This window comes from Gadus chalcogrammus, chromosome 21 (genome assembly GCF_026213295.1).
Source record: "Gadus chalcogrammus isolate NIFS_2021 chromosome 21, NIFS_Gcha_1.0, whole genome shotgun sequence".
Lineage (NCBI taxonomy): Eukaryota > Metazoa > Chordata > Actinopteri > Gadiformes > Gadidae > Gadus > Gadus chalcogrammus.
Genome location: NC_079432.1, coordinates 4,925,316 through 4,943,639, shown reverse-complemented (window position 1 = coordinate 4,943,639; position 18,324 = coordinate 4,925,316). Strand labels below are relative to the sequence as shown.

The 18,324-nt window shown below is 48.6% G+C and overlaps 2 protein-coding genes across 2 annotated transcripts; one reads left to right on the top strand and one right to left on the bottom strand.

Annotated features, from left to right (window-relative positions):
* Nucleotides 1–1,794: 1,794 nt before the first annotated feature.
* On the top strand, nt 1,795–8,937 carry LOC130374899 (protein enabled homolog). Its single transcript, XM_056581876.1, has 8 exons — nt 1,795–1,815; nt 1,876–2,383; nt 4,391–4,738; nt 5,341–5,490; nt 5,991–6,107; nt 6,311–6,342; nt 6,624–6,794; nt 7,552–8,937. Exons 1-8 carry the CDS (start codon nt 1,795–1,797, stop codon nt 7,624–7,626), a joined length of 1,422 nt encoding a protein of 473 aa, XP_056437851.1. The 3' UTR covers nt 7,627–8,937.
* A 3,583-nt stretch (nt 8,938–12,520) lies between these two features.
* naa30 (N-alpha-acetyltransferase 30, NatC catalytic subunit) lies at nt 12,521–17,247 on the bottom strand. The gene is made up of 4 exons (XM_056581173.1): nt 16,122–17,247; nt 15,353–15,476; nt 14,722–14,777; nt 12,521–14,258 (listed from the first exon to the last, which is right to left on the bottom strand). The coding sequence occupies exons 1-4, from the start codon at nt 16,992–16,994 to the stop codon at nt 14,121–14,123; spliced, it is 1,191 nt and encodes a 396-aa protein (XP_056437148.1). The 5' UTR covers nt 16,995–17,247; the 3' UTR covers nt 12,521–14,120.
* Nucleotides 17,248–18,324: the final 1,077 nt, after the last annotated feature.

Here is an 18,324-nt window from a genome sequence, read left to right as displayed (position 1 = left end):
GTTTGACCACAGGTTGTGAGGAATCCGCTACCAGCCGGAGCCTGATAAAAAAAAAAAAGGCAGAGCACCGCAGTGTGTTTTGTTTACGGATCGCACTATGCCACCCATGTCCGAGTGGCACTGTTAACTGCTCGTCAGTGGCGGTCGCCTACACCACATAGCGTCAACTGTGATAGGACGGTATGCAAGCTCAATGTTGCACGGTATCGATCGCGCCCCAGACGATGGGGTTTGTTGATGCTTGTGAAGGGTGGCTGGTCTGACTCAGGGAAAAGGGAAGGGTGTCACCCTCTTCGGCAGTCACATTTCAACGTGTCATCTATAGATATAGAAAATTAAAAAATATATAATCGATTTGGATCAATTTATTTGAATCAATCATGGATATTATAAGGGCCAGCTATGTTTTTAAATTTTAAGTTAGTGTTATATTTTTTTGGTGGGTGTCATTTTAATATAAGATTGTGATTATACGATTTAAAACATGTAAGATATGCTCTTTGATAAGATTGTGACCTGGAGTGCACCTTTTTGGGTTGATTAAACAACTGTGTGCTCGAGTGCTGAATTCTGCTATCTGGAGAAACACAGGAGGGAGATAGGGAGATAGGTGCCATGGTGCTATTTATAGTTTAGGAAAGTGCGTGAGTGTGCACGGATAGCTCTGCCAGATTCGCTTGCTGTCTCTCCCCCTCTCTCGCTCCCTCTCTCGCTCTCTCTCTCTCTCTCTCTCTCTCTCTCTCTCTCTCTCTCTCTCTCTCTCTCTCTCTCCTCTCTCTCTCTCTCTCTCTCTCTCTCTCTCTCTCTGTCTGTCTGTCTGTCTGTCTGTCTGTCTGTCTGTCTGTCTGTCTGTCTGTCTGTCTGTCTGTCTGTCTGCCTCTCTCCCCATCACCCCTCTCTCTCTCTGTCTGTCTCTCTCTCTGTCTGTCTCTCTCTCTGAGCTGCAACCCAGTTATTAATATTTTCCTTATAAAATAAGAATAGGGGAAATGCGTCATGCCAATAAAACCACAATTTTTTCCAAACACCATTAAAGTACACGCTGAACATCCATAAACGCAAATGAAAAATTTCCTCTGGCTTCGCCTCAAAAGTTACATAATAAACCCCTTGGGCTTGTTGAACGAACAAAAAAACGAAAACAAACGATTCCTTCGTTTCTTCCCTTTTGTTTTTCCCTCAGACGCTCTCTCAGCCAATGTGATGCTGCCCACGGCCGCGGCGCAGCACCCAGAACCCTGCAGGCACGACCAGCCCGTCTCCCCCCCCCCCCCCCCCACAGCAGGCTGCCGGTTGTTGGAGCGTAGGAGTCGGCTGCCAGACAGCGCTCAGGTCCAGTCCCCTCCACCCACCCTCACGCTGTGCTACACCCGTCGCCCGGCCTCCTCACGCCGTCGCCTCCCGTCAGCGGACCAGTCGTCGCCCGGTGTCCACCGGTGAGGAGAGATGCTGATCCCCCAGACCCTCCGTCGCCTGCTGCTCCCCCTGCTGGTGGTGGTGGTGGTGGCGGGGGCGTGTGTGTGCGTCGATGGAGGCCCGGTCCGTCTGCCCCGACGGGACACGCCGGACCCGTTCCCGGACGTGCCGTTGGTCACCTCGAGTGGCGGTTCCGGGGCATTGGTGCACGTGACGGACACTCCGGAGGTTGACGGTTCGGCGGCTGGAGGAGGGGACGGAGGAGGAGGAGGTGGGGGAGGAGTCAGCGGCGGCCCGGGAGTGCGCCAAGCCGCACCCGGAGAGGCACGCGGTGCGAGGAACGGAGGCGTCTTCGGCGCCGGGAGATCTGGGCCGGGGATGAACGGCGGCAGGGAGGAGGTACTCCGGAGGGAGAGGAGGGAGGTGTGGGCAGAGGGGGAGGCAGAGGGGGGGGCAGAGGGGGAGACCCCGGGGAGCCTGTCAGAGCCGGGAGAGGATCAAAGCCGACCGACGCCGTACACCGCGCGCCCTCCAGACTCCGAGGGAACGACGCCTGGCTCAACGGCGAACTTCAACTTCAACTCGACAGCGAGCATCCCCAGGGGGGCTACGTCCACGTCACAAGACGACGGAGAGGCGCCGGCCGAGGTGGTCAGCACGCCGGGATCCACTCCGTCGGGACCTCCCGCGTTGGACCCCGCCCTTGCCTCCCCCACAGGGGCCCCGTCCTCCAAGGAGCCGCCAGGAGCCTCAGCCGGGGGCCAAGGTCCTCAGATCCCGGGGCCGACCCCTTCCGTCGCGCCGTCGCTGGGGGCCCCTCCGTTGCCCCCTCTGGCGGACTGGGGGCCCGATGATGCGACCGCCCCCATTGTTCCAGACCTCCTCCTGGCTGAGGTGGGACCCGACGTGATGCCCAAACCAGAGGGGCCGGAGAGCCTCTGGTCAGAGGCTGCGAGCGACAGCGAAGGTAGGGTCGAAAATGTCGAAAGTTTGGGGACCCGCCCAGAATTAAATAATTTAAATGTAATTACCAACTCATTACTATTTAGTCATTTTAGTAGTCAGGTTTTATCCAAAGGGGGTAGGCCATTAAGAAACGGGACGAGGATTAGGCATCTAAAGACTCGATAAGTAGATTGGCGAACACAGAGTTTGCGTGTGGTTGACGGATGGCACAATCTCTGTGTTCGTCAATCTACTTATCGAGTCTTAAAAACAAGATGGCGTCGACGGGTGAACTACTGATGGTATTGTGTGTATAAAATGTCCTTTTTAATATACAATCTTAAAACAGCCAACTTCAGAATGCGTATACCTGCGCTTTTTGGCTCCCAAGCGAACATCCCAACTCGTTATCATACTAAACATATCCCAGATCCATTTTACACAGGATTTCTCCTTTAAGGGGCAGCAGCAGGAGTGCAAATGTCAAATGGCTGAGATGTGCTTTGACGGGCGGCGGCGTCGAGACATCGAGACACACGCTCCCCTCGCTCTGCCTTGGGCCCCAGGCTCCTGGCCCCTGGGGGGGGGGGGGGTGGCAGACTAATTACTTTCTATTCCTGTCCTGATTTGTAAGAAGAAAAAGGAACAGGCACAGCAGGAGGGATGGTGGCAGGGCTTACCAGAGGCGCCTGGGGTTAGGATTCAGACGCACACACACACACACACACACACACACACACACACACACACACACACACACACACACACACACACACACACACACACACACACACACACACACACACGTCCAGCATGCAGATGTATGCATGCAGACGCACACACACATACAGATAGATGGATGCACATATGTAAAGCCAGACTGACACACACACAACCACACACAACACAACACAACACAACACACACACACACACACACACACACACACACACACACACACACACACAGACACACACACACACACACACACACACACACACACACACACACACACACACACACACACACACACACACACACACAGTGCAGAATAAGGTAGATGAGTGTTGAGCTGTGCAGTAAGTAGCTGGAGCAGGATTAAAAAAAACTCTTTCTGAGCCAATATGTGTTCCTAGCATCCCGGGTGAAATGTCTGTTTGATGAAGCCTCCCCCAAACGAAAGAAGAAACACACAAAAAATGTCCTTCCCAAAAGGGTATTATGTAAAAGTGTTTCAGTCTTCTGAAACCCGAATACGGGAAGATGTGCTTTTTATGTGCCACCAGGTTCTCCTCCTGACAGCTACTGTGTGGTTACCTCTTATCTAAAAAGAAAAGCAGTTTTCCAAATGCCTTTGTTATCCTCTGAACAACCAGGACTATTCCTCACGAGGAAGGCTTCACGTCCAAAGCGATAACCGTTCCGGATACTTGCACGGTTTCATGAATACTTCAGCACTATAAATATTCAGCATTCTCCTCTCTGTCCCTTGCATAAGGATTATGCATTTTTCATTTTAAGTGTCAGGGAAAAGGATGCTTTGAATAGAGAATGGAGGGTGATACTCGTGGCATCGCTGGAGACAGCAGCACTGACAGCCCAAAGCGCCACACTCTCTCTCTCTCCTCGGGTCTCTCTTCTAGAAGGTCTGACCCCACCATGCTAGCATGAAACCTGGTTCGAAAGGATTCAAAGTGAATTCAACGTGAATTCTAAATAGGTCGGTGTGTTGAAATAAGTGAATTAGTGAACAAGTGAATTAAAAAATAATCACAAAAGAAATCCAATAGAATTTCCAAATCAATTTGAACTAAATTTCTACGAAATTGAAACTGAATCCAAAAATTATTTACATAGAAATCCAAAATAATTCCAACTGATCAGTTTGAATTTCTCCGATAATTATTTGTGGATTCAGTTCAGAATTGTTTTTTGAAAACCGATTCTGAACTGAAACCCAAAAGAATGTACCCTCCATGTTGCTGTTGAACCGTCGTCCTTCCGTGTGTCCGTATGGATCTGATTCCAGCGGACACGGAGGTCCCCCTGACCCAGGACCAGTCCACCGAGGGCACCATGTCTTCAGAGGACCTCCCCCTCATCTTCGACCCCTTCGACGACGTCACACCGCAGGGGGGGGCGTCCACGGCCGGGGGGCCGGCGGCTCCCGGTGGCCCCCAGCCGTCGGCCAGCGCCACGGCGACCGGCGGCACGTTCCTGTCCGAGGCGGCGTTCGACCGGCCGGTCGCCGTGGAGACGGACGCCGACGGCCCCTCCCACCCCCCGCCCATGCTGCCGCGGGAGTGGATGTCAGGCACCGAGCTGTTGGAGCCCAGCGCCTCCCCGGTGGGACCCCTGGACCATCACGACGTGAAAGGTACGGAGAACCATAATAAGGTAAAGGGGACATATCATACCACCAGGTGTGAGCGTGATTAGCCGTTACACGCCGTTTTGAAAATCAGCCTCTTCTGACATCCTGGGGTGGGCGTGTCCACCGAGGTGTATGACAGACAGTCGAGCAACGCTTGCTACAGTCCACTGGGAAGGCTGGTAGACTTTTCTATCCAGCACACGTGGACACGGCCACTTGTGATGTCAGAAGAGGCAGATTTTCAAAATGGTTGTATAATATGGGACCTTTAGACCCAATCCCATTTCTACCCCTTACCCCTCCCCCTTGTTTTGAAGGGGTAAGGGTAGAAATGGGATTGGGCCTTAACCTCCTATTTGGCCCTTGACTTTGAGTCAGGAGCTTGACGAGGAGGGGGATCCAGCTTCCTGACGTCACTTGATGTGGGATTGTTCAAACCACTGTTTAGATTTCACTTCTTTCCCCCTCCAGTTAAGTTATGACATAGGTCATAACTTGGTCTATATCTTGCTTAATGATTTGGGATTTGAACCAAGTTATGGCTTGGGTTATTATAACCCGTGTCTGGTATATGACTTGGATTACGACTGAGTTTTGGTCTATAGATTCTGACAACGCAGAGGGACTAGAAGAGCCCTCCTCCATCTCTGGCCTCGCTGCTTCCTCTCTCCTCTCCTCTGGAACACCTGTAACCAAGGCAACCCATCACCACGTCTCTAAATCCACCTCTGGGTTGGAGGAGATGGAGTCCGAGGGTAAGGCTTGGTGGAAACCGCAGACTAGAATAGGAATACGACACTACTGGCTAAGGGTACCTTTTTCCCTTCCAATGCAAATTAGAAAAGTAGCTATTAGAAAAGTAGCTAACCATGTGTGGGTGTGATTAGCCCTTAGAAGCTGTTATGGAAAAATCTGCCTACCAGCCTACCCAGTGGCCTGTAGCACACGTCGCTCATCTATCCAGCACATATCTAGGTGGACACGTCCACTTGTGACGTCAGAAGAGGCAGATTTTCGAAACGGCTTGTAACGGCTAATCACACACGCACCCGGTGGTATAATATGTCACCTTTAACATCTGCGTGGTGTCATCATATTGTCTGCATTGTCACCATTGTGACCATGAAGAATAAAGACATACAAGGGAAACATTATTATTATTAAAGTAATACGGTGTAATCCTGAGGGAGGATTCTCACGAATGGCGGATAAACAGGAAGTAGAATCTCAACCGCCTCCTTCCTCTGCCTCACAGAGGAGTCTGACGAAGACGACAGTGAGGAGGAGCAGACCAACACGCCGGCGTCCAACCGGCCCCCCTACAGCCTGATCCCCCCACCCCCTGTGTGGGTCCAGCGGAACCAGGGCCTGAGTAGGGACGAGCGCGCGCGCACGCACGCACACGCACACACACACACACACACACACATATTTTCACCCACATGCACACAATCACAGCTAGAGGATCCCATATATATATATGTTACAAATGTACATACAATTTGAAGGAAAAAACTTGCATCATTTCAAAAGCTGTAGTCTTTACTATGTCACCCCCTCTTTCTTCCAATGTAGTGCGTAGCTGGATGGAGCTGATCAGAGAAAAGGTAACACTGCCCTCTGCTGTCTGGATATATATGACATTCCCCTCAAAAACGGGATGAATACAAACATCAAAATCGACATTGGTTTCCTTGTCGTAGTTTGTCCTTTTTATTGATTGACCATTGAAACGTGTATGATTATATTTATACTTTATTGTATTCAAACTATATGGTCCACATGTGTTCCCTTGGCTTGAACTTGACCTAAGCAGGAAAGAAAGTCATTCATTGATCAACTGTGCCACAAAACAACATGGTCATCAACTGACCCCCCCCCCCCCCAGGCGGGATACGTGTCGGGGATGCTAGTCCCCGTTGGCATCGGCATCGCGGGGGCCATCCTGATCGTAGGGGCCCTGAACAGCATCCGCATGATCCACCGCAGACGACAAAACAGCTTCAAGTACCAGAGGAGGAAGGTCCGACAGCAAGAGGTCAATATCACACCCACACAGGTTACTATGATTATGAATATATATACATATCGTTTGGTTTTTGGCCGTCAAGAACCGAGAATCGGTACCGGAATCTCTGTACATTTCGGGCTAGTGGTGCCAAACTTCATTCATGAGAGTAGGACCACTGGCCCGAACTGTACTGAGCATCGGTACCGAACTCTCGGTACAGTTCGGGCTAGCGGTACCGAACTTTATTCAGTTATGAGTAGTCACACTTCCTTAGCGATAATAGGTTTGTGAACGTTTTATAAAAAAACAATCAAATGTGTGAAGGTCTCTGCACTTTCAAGGATGCTATGAGCATTATTATCAGTCGTATTTAAGAATAGCGGATCCATCGCTGCGTACGGTGCAGGGCCCATTGCTTCAATGTGAGGGCCCTGCGCGTATTGGGAGAGACGGCTGGAGTGTGTCACGTTAGTCTGGGAGCCGGTTGGTTCCCATTCTGTGGCTGCAAGTCATGAGTTCCCCATCAGTGTTTGAACCACAACCGAGAATCCGTTTTCACGGTCAGGGGGATCTCAACTGCAAGGGGTACTCTCTAAGTAAGTTATGGACTACACTATAGATTTAACAATACTGAAATACACAATATACCTACATTTAGGTCAAAATAAATACAAATGGTTGCAGGCATCAAAATGTAAGTTATGCATTTGATGCGTCAGACGTGTCCTGTGTTTCCTCTGTGGCTCCAATGGCCAATCACCAACGTCTGTTCTTGTGTGTCGATCCTCCCCTGTGTTGCCCCTAGCAACCTAGAGAAACTGGCCCGGGCCGCCCAGATCAAGCCATGCTATTGGCCGACAGCTCAGAGGACGAGTTCTGATGTCACGCCCGAGATGTCCTCAACCACTGACCCGACAGCCGATTCCCCTGTCACGGAATGCTAAGTAAAAGCATCACCATCGCTATGACTACCGCATCTTCCTTCACTCCAGGCTGTCCTCCATAAAAGACTCACCCAAGCTACGGATTAGTTTCACCTGAGTAGACCCCAGTTTATGCAGGCTGTGCTAAGCCCAGTATTTTCCTGAACTAGAGATGATGGTGTTATGAAAACTAAAGAGCTCATGATGGGGGAACAGTGATCAGATTCATTAGCAGTGAGAAGCGCGAAAGCACTGTCTGTCAATCAAAAGGCTGTATGTGGGAAGCATTTTATCCAGTGAGTGTCAATCACATGCAAGAAGGGCTGTAGCCATTACATACTGCCATCTGCATACAAAACAGTGTAAATATTGCGAAGTAGTTGACTTAGTGAATACGCTTTCCATCTCCTCACTCTTGGCCATGATTTCCATAGGATTCAGTAGGAAACAATGCATTTCTTTGCATATAAGTGTAGATAAAGCATACAAGTACACGTTATGTAAAAAGTCTTTCAAATTTATCCAGCAGCGCATGTTATATCAGACACATTTTTCGTTCGCAAAGAAGAATGTTAATCCTATTTTTTAAGGTTTGTCTTTACTTGAGAATCAAAAAAAACTAAAACGTCTTACATTTACTTACAAATATCCCTTTGGGGCTTTGTCAGCATAATAGGCACAAAAAATCTTTTCAGCAACAACTGTAGTTTTTTGTAATCCTAAACAATTGCCAAAGTAGAGGTGACACAGGACAGGGTTTGGACCTAAAATGTTAGCAAGATTGCTGCCAGAAAGATCAGGTTTACAAGAAGAGGAAAATTGCTGCAGTTTTTTTGAGGGACTAAATATAAATATTGGACAAACAGTCTTCAATAATGGTTTCTGTTCTGCTTGCAGCAGATTTCAAATAAATGTCAGTCATTCTTTTTTTACTTCCTTCAATGCTTTTAAGATTTGTAAGCAAGCGTAGGATGTGTAAATGCAATCGTGTTTCCCTGAATGTGCTGTAAAATAGTGGACTTCTTTTCATTGTTCAGCAAATATCCTGCGTAGTGTAATCTTGAATAAATATTTGTCTTGATTCTACATTTCTATGCTGTGAAAATCACTTCCTGATATAACTGAAGTAATAAGCTGTACTCCAGTCCCGGTCTGATGAAATGCAAAGAAAGACTCTTGAAACTTGCAGTTGGCACGAAAACTAGCTTGGAGGGACACGACCATCAGACAAGAAAACCCACCGTCTTGACAATAGAAAAAAATCAAATAATTTATTTCTGTGTTCTTTCCACATTAAATAAACCTGTTGCTGGAAAACCTTCAGATCAAAATGAATCGCAGCGGCATGGGAAACAAACACAGAAAACTAAAACATGCACAAAAGAAAATACAAACCTTTACTTAAGCCCCCCCCCCCCCCCTAATACGCACCCACTCACAGGCACACACACACACACAGACACACACACACACACACACACACACACACTCGCAAGGCGAGCTAGCCTCTGTCATCATAGCGTCACGTTTTCATCATCCAGACGAAGGCCGAGTTAAAACTGTATCAAAAAACGTCTGAAAACAAGTGCAGATCGTAGACAAAACTTATTCCTGGCCATCTGAGATAAGAGAAACGGCTGTTTTCCTACATGGGGTCAGAGTGGTTACAAACACCAAACTGGTCTTATCCCAGTCCACCGGTCAGGCGCGGTAGTTGTTTAATGCCAATAGCAGACGGTGAAACGTGCAGGTCAGAGATTCCAACTGAAACGACTGAAGAAGAAGGCTGTAGGTCATAAACAAAACGTGCCTTAAAACCCTTTTCAATGTGTTGAACCCTTGTTTGTCTGAATGCAACGCTGGCACACCTAGCTTCGGGCGTATATATTTTCTTTTAATGGACAGTGTGCACCCAATGCTATAAACCATTCGTGACACTAGAAGAGTTTCAAATTTTTGCTACCAAAATAAAAGCGTGACTGAACTCATGAAACACAGTGCCAACTCACTTCATCATTAAAAGGACCCCTTGTTTAGCATTTGGGTGGACACTCAAATTCATATATATTAATATATATATTCTGATAACTCGCTCTTAATGGCTAACCAACATCACAACTTTTGGTAAAATAGGTGATATTCAAATTATTTAAATGCACTGAGCGAGGAAGCGGTTGGGTCTCGACGGGGTACAAAGGGGAGCGGGGAAGGAAACAAAACGGGGAAAAAAAGCTAGGATGGAAACCACCGTGAAACTGAGGAAGAGTCGGATCAATGACGCCGTGAACTTTTGAAAAGGAAACGCTTTGAAATGACCAATGCTGAAATTATACATCTTCTGGAAATCTTCTCCATCAAACCTCAATGCTGGAGGAATATAATCCACAGCAATATAAACCAAAACCCCTTTTCAAGCCTTACAGAAAGGAGGGCTTAATACAACCAAGACACAAAGAATAAAAAAAAATCACATTAAAAAAGGTTAACCAATCTTTCTTTTCTCCAAACAGTCAGACAACTCGTCTCGTTCAATGGTTTCAATGGGCTGGTCAGTAAACATCCACTCTGCCTTTCAGTCCACACCATGCACCTACTGTATGGGTTTCAAGCTATGGTCATTGACCACAGCTTAATGAGGTAAAACTAATTTGACCAGTTTTATTTAATATTTTACTTTAGGTGGATAAAATGCCATCTTTTAAACTCGTCTTGAGGTAATAAAACCATTTCACAGTGTGTCAAAAGCATCCCGCTATAAACATCAATGTTTAACATTTCATGTTGTTTTGGACAGGGTGCTTGATGGGAAATGTAGACAGGATCAAAGTGCATTGACTTCCAACTACAAGCCTAAAAAAATAAAGTCTGTCAGTTGAAATTCTGACTAACATTTGGATGACTGGACTAACAGGTCAAATTATTTATGTACTTGACGCTTTTACTGAGGTTGGCAAATTAAAAGTAAATAGAGAAAGATAAAGTTAAAATAGGTCTGATTTCTTTACACACACACACACACACACACACACACACACACACACACACACACACACACACACACACACACACACACACACACACACACACACACACACACACACACACACACACACACACACACACAGCAGGGGTAACACCAAAAGGCCTACAACACAACCACGATGAGAGGTTAGACTGCTTCAAAAACTTTATTCTGCAATTCCTTCTCTGCCGTCTCCTGCTCAACACTGCTTTTGTACGTGATTATAAATAAGGGTCATTCAACACCTGGTACCGTGGTACGGCATAATCAGGTTGCAGTTGCGGATTTTCAGAGACAAGGGGAAAAGTATTTCATCTGAAAAATCCACGCTTTTGGGCTGATATTTGGACACACAATTTAAACCTTACTCAATTGAGTTAATCCGAGAACTCCCGAGACAGCAATGCAAAAGCCCCTACTTTTGCATTGATGGGGTCCGCAAAAAGAGGCAATTCCTTGCTGAAACACCACGCCCAGTCCGACCGCATATGCAAGCCATGAACAACTAAGCTTCTGCATAAGTGTTGCTGTGAACGCGTGGCAGGCAGCAGAGGGTTCTGCATTGACACGACAACAGAAACACGCCATCCGTCCAGCCTATGTAGGCCGGAAGAACACGGTTCGGAGACCAGGGTCTCGAGCGAGGCCACAGCCTCCACTAAGAACCCTAGACCACCCAGGGCCGAAAGCCTAATAGTACTGCCCTGAAAAAACGATTGGCCTGCACCTAACACCTCTTTGTGTCCTGCTAGCATGCCAGGGACCCAAGGGCGGCAGGGCTCTCGATACTGCCCTTCACTAGGCTATACATCTTCAACAAGAAAATGCCATGCCTGAGCTTCCTATAGGGGAAGGTTAATCCCACGGTTTATCAATCAGCATCGGGCTCAGACCGTCCTAATCTACCACGGTATCTAAGAGGTGGGCCAAAGCGAGGTGAAGCATTTCCTGCCGAACGCCGTGTCAAAAAGGGAACCTACTGCATCCTTAGTGTTTGTCCTGAACACACATTTCCTGTCCAAAGAACAACAACATTGATTGTCCCGCAACTGCATACTACAGCAGCAATCGTCATTCACGCGCGTACAACGGGGGAAACAAAGACAATTGGAAAAATAAATGAGGAATTCAATCTATTGGCATTGTCACGTAAAGGGGGCCCACGCCCTATTGGAGGAAGGCTCCCCAGTTAGTGCATTTTAGTGCGAACTCGGACACATACACGTTAACTGCAATAGCCAACAGAAGTGCGACTGCCTTTTGTTCATGATTACTTTGCAAAAAATATATACAGCGAATTGCAAATGTTAACTCTCTCCCATAGCCGACGTAGGTCTGAGACTGGGCGCCTGGGCGCCCGGGCGCATCTGTTGAGCCAGCGTGTTGGCCTCGAGGATCATTAGCAGTTAACTGTTAGCAGAGTGTCCTCCCAGGGAAACAAGGAGGCCGCCGTGGAGGCGATCGCTCGGACTGCCGTCCTTTCAACCACGAAACTAAGAGGGAATAAAAACAAAAATGAGGACAAAACTACGAAATATGACCTAGAGGAACACTAAGTATGGAGAAGGGGGGGTTTGATTGAGTGGCACTTGCAACAGGAGCAACAGAATAATAAATCAGATGGAACCAATCACCAGGGCACACTTCTCTACGCCTTTCGAAAATCCAACCCTAAAACGGCAGATTTAGTTTTACCTCTGCTCGGGATTTCTGCAGTGAGCTGGCAGTGCATTTTGAAGCTTTAAAAAAAAAAAAAAAGGGGACCAATTGGGGAGAAAACAACCGAACTACAATAAGAGAACCCGCCCACCCGCCCTCCTACGGGGGCTTTAGAGACCGGAGGGGGCTTACTGAGAGACAATATGAGCAGGACGCCACCGCAGAGTCAGGCGAAGCCAGAGCAACACACACACACACACACACACACACACACACACACACACACACACACACACACACACACACACACACACACACACACACACACGCACACACGCGACTCAGGGCTGCGTTTGTTGTCCTTTGTGTACATTAAAACATATGTAGATACTTCCCCTTAAGTCATCCACTCTCCCACCGTTCAAATAGATGCATGCATATCTTTACTGGCATGAGCGCGTTCGGCCGGGATCACATGACCAACAAACCCCCCCCCCCCCCCCCAACCTAACCCAAGCCCGTCAAGCGACAGCTGCACTCGTTTAACACAAGCTAGGAAATCATACGGGGAGATGGGGGGGCTGGGAAATACACTGAGAAAGTTAAGTCACCCCAGCATGCACGCACACTCACGCACGTATCTACATACATAGACCCTCATACTCACCGGGACACAGAGTGTTGCCAACCACGTGACGCATTACAGATGCATACTGCAACAGGTTAACACTTTCTTTAAAAAACAAAACAATGGATAAACACACACACACACACACACACACACACACACACACACACACACACACACACACACACACACACAGGCATAAACATAACAATCCCGCACACTAATGCTTTTCAGTCACCCATCTAAAACGGACAAGGTTAAAAAAGAAAAAAGAAAACGAAACAAACAACAGAAAATAAACTCCAAATATTTTATTCTGAGTCCGCCATTTTACCCTCCACCTCTTCCTTGCGTGTTCTGGATGTCGTTACTGAATTCATTCCCCATTCTTCGACGTTTGTTCGACTCTGGCGTTGCACAGCTTGGCCGAACCTCCCCTCCCCTCCCTTCCCCCCCTCCCCCCAGCTTCCAGTCCTGTACGCTCCAGACCCAAGGTGCCAGAAACACACACACACACACACACGCACACACACACGCACACAGACACAGACACAGACACAGACACACCCAACTTCCTCTTCCGGGTCACAGGTCATGTAGTGATATAGGATCTATCCCGTCCTGGCTGGGTCACAGACCCCCTTTAACTTGACCCCCCCCTTCCTTTTTCTCCTTTTTGTATTTTTTAAAAGGTTCAAAAACTATTTAGGGGGGGTCGGGGTAGGGAGGGCCGATGTACGGTGGGCGGTTCTGGCAAAAAGCGTTCGTGTGATCTCCATCCGATCGGCCGCCAGACAAGTTCGAGTTCACAAAGAATTCAGCCGGGGGGAGGGGGGGGAGCATGTGTGTGTGTGTGTGTGTGTGTCTTGCGCGTGTAACTATGCATACCTATGTGCATAGTATTCCTGTCTGTTTGCAGGTACATGTATGGTGTAGAGTGTATGGTTGCGCGAGTATGTGTATGTGTGTATGTGTATGCGTGTGTGTGTGTCCGTATGCGGGAGGGGCTAGCGTGTAGGTGTGTTCTAAACGTGAACGGGTGGGGGCGCGGTTTTCGAGGGGCGGCTGGCGAGAGGCAGTACAAAGAGCGGTGCCCGCTGTCCGTCCCCCCTCTCTCTCTCTCTCCCCCTCTCGGCGTCCGTCTAGCGGAGCCACAGTTTGAGCCGCAGTGCGTCCACGCCGTTCAGGTAGTACCTGAACAGCCGCTTGTCCCGGACAAAGCCCAGGTTCTCGTACAGCTTCAGCGCAGACTTGTTGGTGATCTCCGTCTCCAGGACGACCTAGGGAGAGGAACAGAGGTTCACTACCGCGCCACAGTGCTCAGGACAGGACAGACACTGCACGCTTCGTGAGGGGACGGCTCAGTCTAGCGGTTATGGTGTTAAAAAAAAGAAGAAAAAAAAAGGTCCTGGGTTCGAAGCTCGTCGCCTGCTTGATGCCCAAGTCCTAGCTTCTCCGTTCACACACATTTGATGATTCCCCGCTACACTTAAAAACGTAGGTGAGTAACTGGGTGGGCAAGTTATTTGTGCGTTTTAAAGCGTGGCAGCTGGACGTGTCAGATAATAGCGAGGTGTGTATTTGGGGAATGGCACACGGCCCAAAGCGAATTAATGGCCTACTGAGGGTTTACTCAAGATCGCTGACCAACATAGATAAGACTGGCCGCCTTCACATGCAAAGAAAAATAAAGGCTGTTTTCGGTGCGTCTATTAGGGTGCCAAAGCCATCAGGGGGTCTTACCTCGTCGCAGTCCCCCTCCACCATGGCGTAGATGGCCTTCTTCACCAGGTTGGTACCTGAGGAACAATCACATCAGACACCAGTCGGCCTGAGCAGAGCCCGCTAAGTGGGACCGTGGGGAGGGGAGGACAAAATAATAAACAGCCCGTTTGTCAACTTCCACTTTTAACTCCCGCTTTCTATTTCGGGAATGGGCTGTGGCGTAGAAACGGGTTGCCAAGGCGGCCCGGTTAAATCAGGAAGAAGGGGCGGTTGAGGCGCGGGACAGAGGGGCGGGTTCAGCATTATGTAAAACGTCACATTTTGCACGACAACATTGAATGGGAAAAGAACAAACAAATCCTCATGCGGTGTAGAAGAGTCACCTGAGGAAGATTCTTAAGAAGAAGAAAACGTACGCAGGGTGAATCCTCCTCCTCTATAGCGCGACACAATATTTAATATTATGAATATTTCAACGGAGAAAAGCACACAGTGTACAGAATGTAGTTTGGCGGCTGTAGTGGACATTTTTCGGATGGGAAATTTCCAAACCATGATTCTGTGTCCATCCCTGTACATTGGGTTATGGCGGAGTCTTCCAGAGAGAAGATCCTCGAACGTTTTGGTGGTGGTGGTGGTGCGGCCTTACCGATGCTTTTCCTCCGGTGTTTGGAATCCACCGCCAGCATGGCGATGTAGCCGCGACGGAACATCTTCTTGTGCATGTCCAGTTTACAAACGATGGCGCCAACACACTCTTGCTCCACCATGGCCTGGGGAACCACAGAGACAACACCGCCATTGGGACACAACACACACACACACACGCAAGGGAGAACCGAGGATAAACTGGTTTAGAGAATGCCTTCTCTGATCTATACAGTGTGCCACTTCCTCTGATGTCACATGTTGTTATAGAGAGGTAGAGGAGGCTACCCTCCACAATGCAAGAATGAACAACAAAGCAAGCGTTGAACCAAGTGTATTCAAATAACTATTTCCAAAGTGTCAGCCTGCCCTAAACGGTTCATATCCTTTAGAGACCATCTTGACAACTGAGCAGAGTGCAGGCTTTATAAAATCCCTGGTAGTCCTAATAGTCCTAACAGGGGTATTTTTAAATATGGGCAAGCTAAATAAGTTTGAACACGTGTGGCCAGACCGGGTATTATAACTAGATTCATGTGATTCAGTATGACAGGTGACCAAAATATGTATAGCTTATATTTTAACTATAGCACGCACAGCCATTCCCAAATGACTTGTAGCAGTTATACTGTACGGAAACACACATTTTAAACATCATTAAGCATCAATTTAAACAATATTAACCTTTAATAAACAATGTGTCAACATGGCGACGCATTTCACAATAAATCGCCAAGTCAAGGCAGCAGTGACCTAAGCGAAATACTCACCAGAAAACAAAGCTGCGGCCAGTTGTGGATGAAGTACCTGTATGTATAAATGGAATAAGGCTCTGACAAGTCCTTGGTGATAAGCCTCATGATCCATGGCATTTGTAACTCGGACTCGTAACGGACGTAATTAATCCCGTGGTTGTCTTCGATCGCCGTGCACGGTGGCCCTTTCAGATCGAGCCGGGCCAGCTCTGCCACGGGCGGCTCGCTCGACGAGCCATCCCCGGGACAGGTCCCATCCTCCAGGTAGTCTCCGTCCCCGTCCCCCGACGGCCCAGGGGTCGAAGGGTGGCAGTCTTCTCCTTCGTTCCTCTGAATCCCGGGGGCATCTATCGTCTTAGGGAGGTTTGGGCAGGCTCCGGTTCGGGTGATGGAAGGCATCCCATTCATACTACTGTTTTTCAAGAGGGGGTGGCTGCTGTTATTTGAAAAGGGGCTGTGGCCTTCGTGTTGGCAGAGCTCGGGGATGTTGTCGTAGCTCGAGGTACCTTCGTCGCAGCTGTCACAGTTTTCTACGGACGGCCTCGGGTTGTCAGGTCGGTTATCTACGTGTTCGTGTGGGCTGTGGGTGTCAGCGGGCCCCGCGGGGCTCACCAAGCCGTTCATCTGCTGCTGCTCCGGGTGTTGCACTTTGAGGTGCAGCGCTGACGGGCTAGCGTGGGCTAGCATGTTTTTCTGCTTTTTCTGGATCGACCGTTTGACCGCAGTGACCTGCGACTCCCTCCCCTGATCTTCCCCGATGGTCAAATCCACCGCGCCACAGCCGCACGCGTCCGCCCCCGGACCCAGGCTCCGATCCCCGGGTAGAGGAGTAATTTTAGCCGGGGATGCAGGCAATGAACTGTTAGGCCCGGTCGGCACTGTAGCCATCCCACCGCATTAAGGTGGAGATTCACGCTTGAAAAGACGTCAAATGTGATTTCATTCACCACGTAAAAACATCTACACTCGAGATAAAAGTTGCTTTGCCGAGCCGCCTGTAACTCCGACGATTACCGGGGAAATATAGGGTTTCCCTTGCGACGTTTGTCAGTGCTTTCTCCTCGATTTCCCTGCTGCCGGAAAGTGCTGTCACTGCAATCACCATTGCGACACCAGGCGGAGCGCTTTACGGCACCAGTGGTGACCCATCATACGGAGCCGCCGGTGAGGCTCCCGAATAGTTGCTTAGGGGCCTTTTTACTGACAGTATTATAGCGTCGTTCTAATTCATTATTCTGATCCAGCCATTCATTGCGTAAATCATGGTTGAATGTGATCCTAGTTAATAATGGGGTCCATATTTGTTCGGGTCTGGCCAGAATGAATAGCCTACGGAAAAACATACCGATTAGCAAACGTAGACTAATTCCCAAGCCCTACCATCTTTTTTGTATTGTAGTGTTTATCTCGAGAATAACTGACCGTTTAATCAACGAAGAAAAATAGGTTGCGTCATTTATCTGAAATTGACATTGGGGAGAGACGACTATATATTTTTTACAGACCTATGTGTAGTGGGGTATTTTGGCCACTAGAGGTCTCCTTTGTGCAGGGTATTTTAAGCTTGCTTTGTTTGACGCTGGTATGTGATCTATTGCCACTAAATGTCGAAGAAGGTCCGCTCAGCACCACACATCAGCGGATAGCGACCATGGACCTATTCAAGAAAGCGATAGCGACAGAAGAAGACGCATAACAAAACAAATGGCGTCAGTGCATCAAACACAGGCCTGTTGTGTTTTTTTCAGCGTAATTTGGGATCGTTTTTACCCAACTTGGTGACAAATTGAATCGTTCCTCTGCCTTAAGCCAGTGCTTTAAGCAAGCCCAAGCCGAAGCCACCACTAGGTGGCAGACTGGGCGATGTGAAGTGGCGTGTAGAGGAGGCAGGCAGAGAAACCCCCAGGTTAGGGGTGACGCAGGGGGTGCCAGCACCCAGCCGAGTGACACAGTAACAAAGAGAGGGCTGGAGGTCCCCTGTCACCAGAGTGGGTGTTTTTGTAGAGCAGGTGGAAAGGATTATGTGAGCTGTATAGCTGTCTTTCAGATTAGCATGCAAATACAACTCTCTCTGCCTCTCTCACTCGCGCTCTCTCTCTCTCTCATGAACACACTGACACGCACACACACAAAAACAACAAACACAAGTATGCACGCATGCACATAACGCACGCACAAATGCTCACACAACATGCTGCCCTACTAGAGAAAGAGGCAA